The sequence below is a fragment of the Chelon labrosus genome, assembly GCF_963514085.1.
Source record: "Chelon labrosus genome assembly, chromosome: 9".
Lineage (NCBI taxonomy): Eukaryota > Metazoa > Chordata > Actinopteri > Mugiliformes > Mugilidae > Chelon > Chelon labrosus.
In genome coordinates this window covers 22,902,282-22,916,984 of record NC_140359.1, presented here as the reverse complement: position 1 = coordinate 22,916,984, position 14,703 = coordinate 22,902,282, and the positions used below count along the sequence as shown (strand labels likewise).

At 42.1% G+C, this 14,703-nt stretch overlaps 1 protein-coding gene across 1 annotated transcript; it reads left to right on the top strand.

Annotated features, from left to right (window-relative positions):
* Positions 1-336: 336 nt before the first annotated feature.
* LOC311493232 (transmembrane protease serine 9-like) lies at positions 337-13,699 on the top strand (the record flags this gene model as incomplete). Its single annotated transcript, XM_084551793.1, has 10 exons — positions 337-400; positions 582-723; positions 2,184-2,322; positions 8,154-8,423; positions 8,514-8,661; positions 10,006-10,074; positions 10,259-10,400; positions 11,707-11,845; positions 13,169-13,444; positions 13,535-13,699. The coding sequence occupies 10 exons, from the start codon at positions 337-339 to the stop codon at positions 13,691-13,693; spliced, it is 1,548 nt and encodes a 515-aa protein (XP_084407919.1). The 3' UTR covers positions 13,694-13,699.
* Between the last annotated feature and the right edge of the window lie 1,004 nt (positions 13,700-14,703).

Sequence of the window (14,703 nt, the reverse complement as noted above, 5' to 3'; positions counted from 1 at the left end):
GTTTTTGTCGTTTCTCTTTCTTGATCATTAAGCTCCGACCTTTTTCACATAATCAGTATGTTTCACTTCACACCGTTTTGTCTGACATTACCACACTGATGATAAGTCACGTATTTATATTATGAAACTTCCACTACAGAGCTGCTGAATTAAATGGTTATATAATTACTGGTAAATGATACCACAGACCCTTGATAATCTTTTGGTAGTATTATGCTGACTCATCGATTTTCACTGTGAGACCACATCCTTTGAGCTTAACATATAAAGGTGAGGGTGCACACTGAGATGGGATTCAGTGCCCTTGCTATCATCTGATCAAAGAAGGTAGACGAAATGTTCAGCCTGAGAGATTTCGGAGTTTTCGTCACGTTTGTGTTTCTCCTCATCGTCCAGTCCAGTGAGTAATATTTTTGGTCGTGCACTAATTAACTTAGATGACAGTTTCATGTAACAGTGCAGAGTTACTGCTTGTTACTAATTTCTTTTAGTATGACAGTGCAACCGGTAGCTTCTTTGTGTTGTGCATTTATTGACTCTGCTCTTTTTTGCCTGTTGTAAAAACATTTTTTATATTCTAGGCCATGGTTCTGAGATTATTGAAGGAAAAGAAGTGACGCCACACTCACTGCCTTTCATGGCTCTGATGGAGGTCAAGGTACCAACCTGTGGAGGGATACTCATCGATCCAAAATGGGTGCTGACCGCTGCCCACTGTGATGAGTAAGAAGACTTGTGATAGTTAACATTTTCTATTTATGTTCATAGAAAACACAGTCTGAGTAGAAATCAGAAAAGCCTTTATTGTCACTGTATGCATGATATAACTGCAAGATACCCAGTGTAACGCGAAACTGGTTAGAGTTGGGTTCAAATGCACCACTCAGAACTCAGGTGGCGGATACAAAGTCTTTACTTCCAAAAGTAGGAGAAGATGAAGCCCAAAAAGTAACAAGGAAAAAAAAAATGTAAACAGCACATTAGAAAAGACTACAATGATACTGACACGGGGTACTATGACGAACTGGCAAAAGGAGAAGGAAACACGGAGACTAAATACTAGAGGAATAATAAGGCACAGGTGAGACACATCAGTGTGGGGCAAACAAGCAGGGACAGCAACCACACAGGGGAAGTGAAGACATCTGAAATGACTCATCCTCGACCTGAGATGAGTCCAGTCAGTGTCGTGTCATGTGCATATTGTATGATGGAGCTGGAGGAATGGATGGGTAAAGAGAATACAACAGTATTCAGCACACAGCCCTGTGGGGAGTCTGTGCTGAGAGGGATCATGCTTTCTTCAGAATGTATTTGCATGAATACAAATACAGAAATATTTCGTCTGGGCTTTGGCAGAGTTGTAGCTGAATCAGGGTTCAGGGATGATGCTTTGCAGACAGACATTTACACTCACCTGTCTGTGTTTTAGGGGTCAGTATTTGTCAGCAGTGGTTCTTTGTGGAGCCCAGCTCTACTGTAGAGCCCAACAACAACTAAACCACAGTGATCTCAAAGTAACCAACCGCAAATGTCAGTCACTGCAAGAAAGCGCAGAGTTCTAGTAAGCTGAAACTCTTTTAAAACTGGTCTTCTCTGTGGTCCGTTCACTCAGTGGATGTATCATAACCATAGCTGACTCATGTTTTTCTGCACGCTATTGCAAAGCCAGGTTGAAAGGAGCGACCCCAGTTGGATGATTCCATGTCCGATGCTCGATGTGCAGAATTGTGCCTGTATAAATTCCTCCAGTTTCATATCAGCCCACACCCCTGAAAGTCAGTTTTACATGATAACAGCTCTGCTGGAGCAAAACCTCCAGTCACTGGGGGGAAAAATTGCCGTGCAGGTTTCTATGTGATTCACATCTAATGAGAAAAGTACAAGAAAATAACTTGAGGGCTCCGACATAAAATGAAGAAGTGAGAACAGAATAAAAAAATAAATAAAAAATAAAGGGTTTATTTCATTAAAACAAGCAAAAGGGCAAATATGGTGAGAATCTGCAGCTTCCTTCAGGTCTATCCACACCTCCTCAGATGTAGCTGATGCACTGCCACTGAAAGCCAGTGGAGGTGCAGAGACACATAACTATTTTATCATTAATATATGCACTCCTTACCTGTTATCCTACTGTATAACCGCAGTATAATCTAACACTGGCTGTGTTTCAGTCCTTTCAGCATTGAGAAAGTGAAGCTGGGGGTGCACTCCATCAAAAAAAAGGAAAAGGACTCCTGGCAGGTCCTAAATGTGGAGAAAAGATATCGTCATCCCGGCTATGATGAGAAACTCAACGTCAATGACCTCATGTTGCTCAAGGTAAGTTTACATTACAGCAAATATGACCCTGTGCAAAGATATAATACAGCAATCAGTCCCGGAAAGTGGTTGAAGACAATTGAGAAACACGTTTTTTAGCAGTTAAATCAATATTTGCTAATGCTGTTCAGACAGGACAGAAAAAAATACTATTCAAACCATAGACTGTATAAAGATGGGCGGTGGACCTGTTCCTCTAAAATGAAGCCAAAACAAGTAGAACTCCCCCTGGTGGCTGGCTGCAGTATAGGTCATAAGCTCCACGTCCTCCATATTAATGGACGGGACTTGGGGCAAACTAAAACACTAAAATACACATCAAATATATCTATCTACATATACACTATTCACAATAAGTTAGGGATATTGTGAGAGACTCAGTGGATGTCATACATGCGGTGTTTGTTTCACTTCAGAGATTTTTGGCATAGGGAGGCAATTGACCTTTGGCTAAGACTGACCTATGTAGATTGACCAATCACAGCCAAGAGAGCTCCCACAGGGGTCCGACACTTTTTCCACAGCGCTCCATTGACTTTAACGCAGGTGTCTCACATTTTCGGTTTCGGCAGGCTATACTGTCGGTATATATACAGCACCCAGGGTATGGATAAGCCCAATGATGTGCGCGCAAAACCCTGTGGAGCTAACCAAAACATCACCGTTACAGCTTAAGTTGCATAGTTGTTGATACGCTAGCACACGCTGAAGAAATACAACATTATACGTGCGTAACGTTAGTCCGTTTGCTTCGTAATAACGATTATAGAAGTGAATAGAGATGTACCCAGCTTTGCATGAACAGTGTTGCTCCTTGATATTGATACCAGAGCCTTATAGACGGATTTCTTGGCAACGTCACAAGTGTTTGCGCGCGCAGACAGGGGGCAGAAAGACTCTCTCTCTTTTCAGAGAGTGTTGATAACGGAGGAGGACTGAATCTTTGCGTGTTTCGTTTAGTAGTAGTAGTAGTACAGTCAAAATGTCAAGGGGTTGTTGTGTTGGCTGCGCTAAAAGAGCCAGTGATGAGTGCCAGATGTTTAATATTCCTAGGGGGAATCATACTTTTGCAAAAAACCGGAGGAGGTTATGGCTTCAGGCAATAAAAAGGGCAGATTGGGGTCCAGATGGTGTTTTGTTTTAGAGCTATCTTAATTCTCTATCTATGAGTTTAAGTTAGCACTGCATGCTCGTCCATGTTCACGTCCATTCATGTTAAAGTTTAACAAAGTTGTAAACAAAAGACGTTGCGTTCAGTAAATCTGTATGAAGCAGGCTAGCAGCTAGCGCTAGCTAAATGATATCACATTTGCGAGTGCTAATGTTGTTATAGCATGCCGGTTGGATCATTACTTCGGAGATATCCCCTTTCAACTTAACTACAGGTTGTATTTTAATACTTAAAACACAAAATACGTAAACATTAGCCAACATATCTTAGCAAGTAGCCTGCACGTCAACATATCTTAGCATAGCCTGCACGTCAAAGGACAAAGAGCTCGAAATCTACAAAAATGTAAATTCAGCTAAATGTTCAAGATATGTGAGCAAGCCAGGTAAGCTCTGTGACTAAAGAAAAACGAAGGGTTCTTAACTTTAATTTAAAAGTAAAATCGGGCTGTCCGATTGATGCCGCTGTTAAAATTGGCTACGTTTTACATTACCCGCCTAACATGATAATTATAGCCATACATATACAGTAACATTGCAAAATTAAAGATGGACAAACAGATCCAACTAAAATCACGTTTTATTGAGTCTGCAGTTGTGCATTTATATACAAACAAAACAAAAAAGCTTCAATACTTAAGATTGTTGTCGTAGGGGACCAATAAGTCAGTCTGGCTTTCTGCCCCCTGGATGCGCGCGCACCCAGTAATGTTTGTAAACAGGAAACCCGTCTATAGATAACCAGAAAACCACAGCCCAGAAGAGAATGTCGGACGTAGCAACAGCAACTAAGGGGGGCGGGGCTTAGCCAAAGGTCAATTGTATTGGGGTGATAGACACACTTCATTTTGTGTTTTCCACGTAATGGTCTTACTGTGTACAGTGTGCCTTACATATTGGGGCCAATACCACAAAATACTAAAAGACAACCCTTTTTAATGTGGCATCAATTTCAACATTCTGTGGGTATAAAAAGCTGGTATTGTCAGTAAGTCATTCCAAGTTCATCATTCAAACAGCCATGAACACACGATGTCACTTAACGGACGAGCAGCGCCACCTGGCCATAGCGCGCCTTCGGGTCGGTGGCAGGCAGTCAGATGTTGCTCGTGAACTTGGTGTGTCTCAAAGTGCCATCAGCAGACTTGCATCAAGACACAGAACTACTGGCAGAGTTTGTGACAAACCCAGGAGTGGAGCCCCACAAGTGACAGACCGCAACAATGACCAGTACCTAAGGACCTATGCACTCAGACATCGTTATGCAACTGCCACACAGCTGCAGGCCCGTTTACGAGATGTGAGGGGTACAAGGGTTTGCAGACAAACCATTCGCAACCGACTCCACCGCTTTGGCTTGAATGCCAGACGACCGTTGCAGGTGATTCCACTGACACCAAGACACCGCCGTGAATGTTTGCAGTGGGCACAAGATCATGTGACCTGGACAATGCAGCAGTGGTCTACCGTCCTGTTCACTGATGAGTGTCGGGTCACCTTGCACAGAAATGATGGTCGTCAGCGTTGCTGGAGAAGGCGAGGTGAGCGATACGCCGAGGTCAACATGGTCCCCAGGGTTCGCTTTGGTGGAGGAGGTGCAACAGTCTGGGCAGGCATCACCAGTCAGCGCAAAACAGATTTGGTTATTTTAGATGGCTCAGTCACTGCACATTCTTACCTCAGAGACATCATAGAACCCAACATCATCCCCCAATTCCGCCAGCACACCCCCAGCTTTCTGTTCATGGATGATAATGCTCCACCACATCGTGCCAGAATTGTCACAGCTCAACTTCAGGAAGTCAGAGTGCCTCGGTATGGCCAGCAATGTCCCCTGACCTGAACCCCATAGAGCACGTCTGGGACCAGCCGAATTAGAGACTGGATGATCGTACCCCACCCCCACGTGACCTGGCAGAACTGCGTGTAGCACTTGTGAAAGAGTGGAACGCATTGCCTCAGAACAACATCATGAGGCTAGTGAGGAGCGTGAGACGTCGCTGTCAAGCTGTCATTGCGGCAAATGGTGGAAACACCCGCTACTGACATTGTCAATTTTTGTTATTTGGGGCTATCCTTGTTATTGTCTAAATTTTTGGGGTAATAAATATTAAATTAATGAAAATGGTGTTTCTTCTCATTCATTATTAGTAATATCAAAGGGAACTTTTACTTATTTCATTAAAATTCAGACCAAATAGGAAAAGCACTCATGTAAATAACAATATCCCTAACTTATTGTGAGTAGTGTATATATATATATATATCATGGATGATTTCCATCATTTTAGGTAGTTACTATTGTTGGGCCTGGGTACTAAGGCACTCAGTATTGGGGTTTAGCTATCATGAATAATTAATTATCAAAAATAATTATTTATTATTAAATAATTGGATCTGAATTACTAGATCACCTCGGGGCACCACCCTTCTAGGAAGGGAAAAGATAGCCAATTAATCAAAACAGTCTCAAATTATACTAAATTGTTAATTTGGAGTTCGGATTAATAATTAACTTAATAACTATAACCAAATTACCACGTTAACAACTAGTTACAGTTGAAGGAATTTGGAGATCTTGGCAGTGTAGAGGTTGGCAATATTCACTCTTGTGCAATATTAAACAGACAGGTATGTTTAAAAGACATTTATTAACAAGAATAAAAGCAAACATACAAGCTAACTACAGTGTACTCAATACTACGTGTGTGTGTGTATGTCAAAATGGCCGCTGGTTGTGGGTGTGCCAAGATGGCCGCCGGTTGTGGGCGTTCCAAGATGGCCGCCAGTTGTGGGCGTTCCAAGATGGCCGCCGGTTGTGGGTGTGTCAAGATGGCCGCTGGGCCTTGAGGTCTTGAACACAAAGGGAACAATGGCAGCTGAGTGGGGACACTCAGACCATGTGCTGGCCAGTAGATACGTGGAATGTGATAAGGGTTTTATGAGGTGCCAGGTTAGAGGAAGAGTGGTTAGTTAAGCATGCAAGACCCTGAGTCTATGTGTAGCATAATCTAAACTAACATCAAACCACTATACTATAAACAACTCAATAAACACAAATATCACATTCAATCGAAGTTTAAGTTATATGCTTTGCTTAGCTTAACTAGGCCCAGGTCATACTACCAGATTTGGTGGAAAAGTCAATTTCTGGTGTGTTGCTCCTTTAGCTGGCAGTTCCTGATGGAAGGCCAAACTGGGAAAAGTTGTAGTCCTTGCTGTGTTTTCCTGATGGCAGACGTTGGAGGGAAACTGGCCGCTCCTTGAAGTCCTTTGAAGTGGCTTGTTAGCAGCTCGGTGCTAACTAGCCGTGTGGCTCCTGTTGTTTGGGAGTTTAGCCTGCAAACCTTCTGTTTGTTGGCTAAAAGACCTGGTGTAGATTCCTCAGCAGGATCTCGCTTCGCTGCTGTAAGGAGAACAGGCCTGGCACCCAGCTGCAGCCGAGCAGCTCGGGGTCTCCACGTGGAGGTGTGGAGTTGAAGAGGTGGAAGAGTAGAGAATAAGAGAGAGAACACTGGCAAAACAGCGCATTTTATATGACCTGATGACCTCAGAGGTCACATGCCACTGTCAGCCAGTGAACTGCTTGGTCAGTTCCACACCTGGAGGATTGTGGGAGTTCTGGTGCTTCCCTTTGTTTCCAAGACATGTGGTCAACTTGGTTATGCATGGTGAGCTTCCATAGCTCAACACCAGGTTCAGATCCCAACACTATAATGCTGATAGATGTTCGAGTGTCAATTTTTTGGATAAGTTCAGTTTTAGTTATTTAGTTATTTGACACTATAGAAACAGGATGTGACATAATGGCCACTACTAGTCGCCAAGCCAACTGCTCCGTAAAGTGGTCCCATGGGTCGTGAGAGTTAAAAAATAAAAAATAAAATAATGACTGGATGATATGAAGCGATCATAAAGAATCCATGCCGTGGCCAAGTTGTCCCCAAGTGGTACGCAGAGGCATAAGTCACCAGTAACGCCCCCTATAGACCATATTGCACAAAACCTGGTGGCCTTGTAAGGAGTAATCCACAGACTATTATCGTCAAATTTCAAGCAGTTTACAGTGGTGGTTTGTGAGATATAAACATGTAGTCGGTATAGCGCCCCCTACAGGCCGAATTTCACGAAACTTGGCATGATTGTACGCAAGCATATTAAAATGACGGCTGTTAAGTTTCATAAGGCTGGGTGAATACTTCAAATGTTATAGGCCTTAAAGTCATATGAAATGTTTGCGCGTCACCTGTAGCGCACCCTGCAGACATAACGTCACGCAACTTGATGCACGTCTGCACAGTATGTTACAGATTGTGTATGCCAAATTTCATGAAGTTGGCTATTGCACTCTGGACTCAACGGGGAATAGCATTAGCATATCATAACAAAATATTGGTGAAATTAACGAGTTTTGCAGCAGACAATGCGTTATTTAGAGGCTGCGTTTCGGTGCCCCAGTCACTCCCACTACATGGATATACGTAGATCTAAATATCTCCCAAAGGAATACAAATTACACAATAGTTATATGGGTGAGTAAACGACCGTATTTTATGCCAGAAATAAGGTCCAGGTTGTAAAAAATGGTAATTCCCCTTTAACGGACCAAATGTACAGATAGTTTGTGTCTATACAGTAAGTAATATATTTTCAAATTTCAGCTTGAGAAATCAGCGCAGCAAACCAAGACAGTGAAATGTCTCAAGTTGCGTGAGTCCATCAAAGACCCCGCAGCTGGAAGCAAGTGTCTGGTGGCTGGGTGGGGACAAACAGAGAAGATGATGTGGTCTGACGTCTTGATGTCCGTCAAGGTGACTGTGATCGACAGAGTGAAGTGCAACTCTCCCCACTATTACAACAACAATCCTCCCATCACCAACAGCATGATATGTGCTGGTTCGGATGGTACAAACAGTGCAGATACGTGTCAGGTAAACTGTGCAACCTTTCAGCTCCACAGTGCAGCTTTAACTGCTGCGAATGCCTGAAAGTGACCATTCATGTCATTGTTCTCACCGTAGGGGGACTCAGGTGGGCCGCTGTTGTGTAACGGAGCGCTGGTTGGAGTCACTTCTTTTGGAAAGGGGTGTGGCTTGGTCGACAAACCCGGAGTGTACTCGTTTCTCACAGAAGAGCAACTCACCTGGATCAAAAAGACGATGAAGGGGGGTGGGATGTGAGCTCTCTCTGTCTGTATGATTCCACCTGCTGATTCTCGTTTATTATTTTATATTTGCAATCAGTAGCTTTGTTTTCTGTAGCTGCTTATATTAGCATTCCCAGTTGACCTTTTTATTTTTCCTCCTCCAAAACCAATCAGATAGAAGCAAATGTGTAGATGAACTTTTGACTTTTTAACTAGTCTCAAATGAAATGCAGTTGTTTCTGTGTCCAGTGATTACTTCCAGAGACATTACTGGACACTGTGAAATGTAAGCTCCAGCACACACACATATTAGTCCTCCTCCATTGTTTTATCTTCTCTCTTCTTTCTCTCTTGTAATCAGACACTTTTGGTTATGTCAGAATAAAATAACCAGGTAATACTCCCCCATGAGGTTCTTCTTGGTTAATACATGTCCTCAGATCGGCAGCATACAGCTAATTAGAAATGAAAGACTGCTATTGTCACTTTCAGTGGCATTGCTTGCTCTATCACAAGTTTGAGGATTCACATTAAATCCTGTGAAACAATTTTGTGGTTGTGACGCAAAACCTCAAAACAACCTGCAATAAAGCCAGAAGCAGAACTATAAAAAAAACTTCATGTCTCTGCTTCCTTGTTGAACTCTTTCAAGATGCATAATTATTTCACATCCTTATAACATAAAAGTTTTGTCTTGCAGTAGCTTAGTCAAACAACGCCATGAAATCCACATTCTCACAGTGTATGTTAAGACCCCATATACTGGAAACATGTTAAAGGGGAACTACTGTTTTACGATCTTACTACGACCTTATTTCTGGCATTAAATACGATCGTTTACTCACCCATATAACTATTGTGTAATTCGTATTCCTTTGGGAGATATTTAGATCTGCGTATATCCATATAGTGTTGTTGTTAGTGGGAGGCCTTTGAGGGGAGGGGCCTCTGTGGATTATCCCAAGATACTTGATCAGTTTGGGATCTAGTGAAGTTGGAGGCCAGGTCAACACCTTGTGCTGTTCTTCATGTTTTCTGAATTGTTTTTGTCATTTCTCTTTCTTGATCATTTAGCTCCTGACCTTTTTCACATAATCAGTATGTTTCACTTTTCTCACAGTTTTCTCGGACATTACCACGTTGTTGATATTTCATGTTTATATATTATAAAACTTCCACTACACAGCTACTGAATTAAATAGTTATAATTACTGGCGCCACAGACCCTTGATAATCTTTTGGTAGTATTATGCTGACTCATCGATTTTCACTGTGAGACCACATCCTTTGAGCTTAACACATAAAGGCGATGGTGCACACTGAGATGGGTTTCAGTGCGCTCGCCATCATCTGATCAAAGAAGGTAGACGAAATGTTCAGCCTGAGAGATTTCAGAGTTTTCGTCCCGTTTGTGTTTATCTTCATCGTCCAGTCCAGTGAGTAATATTTTTGGTCGTGCACTAATTAACTTAGATGACAGTTTCATGTAACAGTGCAGCGTTACTGCTTGTTACTAATTTCTTTCAGTATGACAGTGCAACTGGTACCGTGCTTCTTCGTGGCGATCATTTATTGACCCTGCTCTTTTTTGCCTGTTGTAATTTTTTTTATATATTCTAGGCCATGGTTCTGAGATTATTGATGGAAAAGAAGTGAAGCCACACTCGCTGCCTTTCATGGCTCTGATGGAGGTGAAGGTACCAGCCTGTGGAGGGATACTCATCGATCCAAAATGGGTGCTGACCGCTGCCCACTGTAATGGGTAAGAAGACTTGTGATAATTAACATTTTCTATTTATGTTTATAGAAAACACAGTCTAAGTAGAAATGTAGAAATCAGAAAAGCCTTTGTTGTCATTCTATGCATGATATAACTGCAAGATACCCAGTGTAACGCGGAACTGGTTAGAGTTGGGCTCAAATGCACAACTCAGAACTCAGGTGGGCGGATACAAAGTCTTTACTTCCAAAAGCAGGTGAAGACAAAGCCCAAAAACTAACGAGGAAAAAAAAATGTAAAAAGCACATTAGAAAAAGACTACAATGATACTGACACGGGATACTATGACGAACTGGCAAAAGGGGAAGGAACCACGGAGACTAAATACTAGAGGAATAATAAGGCACAGGTGAGACACATCAGGGCAGGGCAAACAAGCAGGGACAGCAACCACACAGGGGAAGTGAAGACATCTGAAATGACTCATCCTCGACCTGAGATGAGTCCAGTCAGTGTCGTGTCATGTGCATATTGTATGATGGAGCTGGAGGAATGGATGGGTAAAGAGAATACAACAGTGGACTCAGCACACAGCCCTGTGGGGAAACTGTGCTGAGAGGGATCATGCTTTCTTCAGAATGTATTTGCATGAATACAAATACAGAAATATTTCGTCTGGGCTTTGGCAGAATTCTAGCTGAATCAGGGTTCAGGGATGATGCTTTGCAGACAGACATTTACACTCACCTGTCTGTGTTTTAGGGGTCAGTATTTGTCAGCATTGGTTCTTTGTGGAGCCCAGCTCTACTGTAGAGCCCAACAACAACTAAACCACTGTGATCTCAAAGTAACCAACCACAAATGTCAGTCACAGTAAGAAAGCACAGAAGCTCCGCAGAGTTCTAGTAAGCTGTGACTTTTTTAAAACTGGTCTTCTCTGTTGTCCGGTCGCTAAGTGAATGTATCATAATACCACAGCTGACTCATGTTTTTCTGCACACTATTGCAAAGCCAGATTCAAAGGAGCGACCCCAGTTGGATGATTCCATGTCCGATGCTCGATGTGCAGACTTGTGCCTGTATAAATTCCTCTAGTTTCATAAAATAAATAAAAAAATAAAGGCTTTATTTCATTAAAACAAGCAAAAGGGCAAATATGGTGAGAATCTGCAGCTTCCTTCAGGTCTATCCACACCTCCTCAGATGTAGCTGATGCACTGCCACCTGAAGGCCAGTGGAGGTGCAGAGACACATAACTATTTTATCATTAATATATGCACTCCTTACCTGTTATCCCACTGTATAACCACAGTATAATCTAACAATGGCTGTGTTTCCGTCCTTTCAGCATTAAGAAAGTGAAGCTGGGGGTGCACTCAATGAAATCAAAGGAAAGGGGCTCCTGGCAGGTCCTAAATGTAAAGAAAAGATATCCTCATCCCTGCTATGATAAGAAACTCAAAGTCAATGACCTCATGTTGCTCAAGGTAAGTTTACATTACAGCAAATATGACCCTGTGCAAAGATATAATACAGCAATCAGTGCCAGAAAGTGGTTGAAGATGATTAAGAAACACGTTTTTTAGCAGCATATTTGCTAATGCTGTTCAGACAGGACAGAAAAAAAATACTGTTCAAACCATAGACTGTATAAAGATGGGCGGCGGAGCTGCTCCTTTACAGTGAAGCCAAAACAAGTAGAGCTCCCCCTGGTGGCTGGCAGCAGTATAGGTCATAAGCTCCACGTCCCCCATATTAATGGATGGGACTTGGGGCAAACTAAAACATTAAAATACACATCAAATATATATATATATATTATTTATTTATTTATTCATTTTTTCATGGATGATTTCCATCATTTTAGGTAGTTACTATAATGCTGATAGATGTTCGAGTGTCATTTTTTTGGATAAGTTGAGTTTTAGTTATTTAGTTATTTGATGCTATGGAAACAGGATGTGACATAATGGCCACTAGTCGCCAAGCCAACTGCTCCGTAAAGTGGTCCCATGGTTCGTGAGAGTTGTAAAAAAATAAATAAAATAATGACAAGATGATATGAAGCGATCATAAAGGGATCCATGCTGAGGCCAAGTTGTCCCCAAGTTGTACGCAGAGGCATAAGTCACCAGTAGCGGCCCCTATAGACCGTATTGCACGAAACCTGGTGGCCTTGTAAGGAGTCATCCACAGATCATCACTGTCAAATTTCAAACAGTTTACTGTGGTGGTTTGTGAGATATAAACATGTAGTCGGTGTAGCGCCCCCTACAGGCCGAATTTCACATTGTGTGCAAGCATATTACAATGTCAGCTGCTAAGTTTCATAAGGATTGGGTGAATACTTCAAATGTTATAGGCCTTAAAGTCATATGAAATGTTTGCGCGTCACCTGTAGCGCACCCTGTAGACATAACGTCACGCAACTTGATGGGCGTCTGCACAATATGTTACAGATTGCGTATGCCACATTTCACGAAGTTAGCTATTGTACTCAGGACTCAACGGGGAATAGCACTAGCGTATCATAACAAAATATTGGTGAAATGAATGAGTTTCGTGGCAGATAATGCGTTATTGAGAGGCTGCATTGCGGTGCCTCAGCCACTCCCACAATATGGACATACACGGATCTAAATATCGTCCGAACGACTCCAAATGACACCAAAGTTATATGGGTGAGTAAACGGTCGTATTTTATGCCAGAAATAAGGTCCAGGTTGTAAATAATGGTAATTCCCCTTTAAGGAACCAAATGTACAGATAGTTTGCATCTATACAGTAAGTAATATTTTTTCAAATTTCAGCTTGACAAATCAGCGAAGGAAAGCAAGACAGTGAAATGTCTCAAGTTGGGCAAGTCCATCAAAGAGCCCGCAGTTGGGAGCAAGTGTCTGGTGGCTGGGTGGGGAAGAACAGAGCCCAAGGACGAGACGATGTCTGATGTCTTGATGTCCGTCAACGTGACTGTGATCGACAGACAGAAGTGCAACTCTCGCAACTACTACAACAACGATCCTTGCATCACCAACAGCATGATATGTGCTGGTTCGGATGGTAAAAACAGGGCAGATACGTGTCAGGTAAACTATGCAACCTTTCAGCTCCACACTGCAACTTTAACTGCTGCGAATGCCTGAAAGTGACCGTTCATGTCATTGTTCTCACCGTAGGGGGACTCAGGTGGGCCGCTGTTGTGTAATGGAGCGCTGGTTGGAGTCACTTCTTTTGGAAAGGGGTGTGGCTTGCCCAAAAAACCGGGAGTGTACTCATTTCTCACAGAAGAGCAACTCACCTGGATCAAAAAGACGATGAAGGAGGGTGGGATGTGAGCTCTCTCCGTCTGTGTGATTCCACCTGCTGATACTCATTTATTATTTTATATTTGCATTCGCTTTTTTTTCCTGTAGCTGCTTATATTAGCATCCCCAGCTGACCTTTTTATTTTTCCTCCTCCAAAACCAATCAGATATAAGCAAATGTGTAGATGAACTTTTGACTTTTTAACTAGTCTCAAATGAAATGCAGTTGTTTCTGTGTCCAGTGATTACTTCTAGAAACATTACTAGACACTGAGAAATGTATGCTCCAGCTCACACACAAATTAGTCCTCCTCCATTGTTTTATCTTCTCTCTTCTCTCTCTCTTGTAATCAGACACTTTTGGTTATGTCAGAATAAAATAACCAGGTAATACTCCCCCATTCTTCTTGGTTAATACATGTCCTCAGATCGGCAGCATACAGCTAATTAGAAATGAAAGACTGCTATTGTTCAGTAAATGTATGACCCATTGTTTCAAAAACTGCTCACACTTTGATGGTAAATCTGTCCATTATAACTGTAAACTGCATGAGAAGAGAAAGTTCAGCATGAGTTTACATCTGCCCTGGTTTCAGTGGCCAAAGCTGGCTACTTCAACAGCTTATTGATGCTTCTTATTTGTTTCAGGATCTGTTTTTCACGACTGGTTTAATTGCACTTTCAGTGGCATTGCTTGCTCTATCACAAGTTTGAGGATTCACATTAAATCCTGTGAAACAATTTTGTGGTTGTGACGCAAAACCTCAAAACAAACTGCAATAAAGCTAGAAGCAGAACTATAAAAAACTTCATGTCTCTACTTCCTTGTTACATGTGAACTCTTTCAAGATGCATAATTATTTCACATCCTTATATAGCATAAAAGTTTTGTCTTTCAGTCCTCTGGTTTCAGTGTGAAAATTGAAAACTTTATTTGGCAGACACTGACAAAGCTTCCTGCATGACACAGCTGCAGTAGCTTAGTCAAACAAGGCCACGAAATCCACATTCTCACAGTGTATGTTAAGACCCCATATACT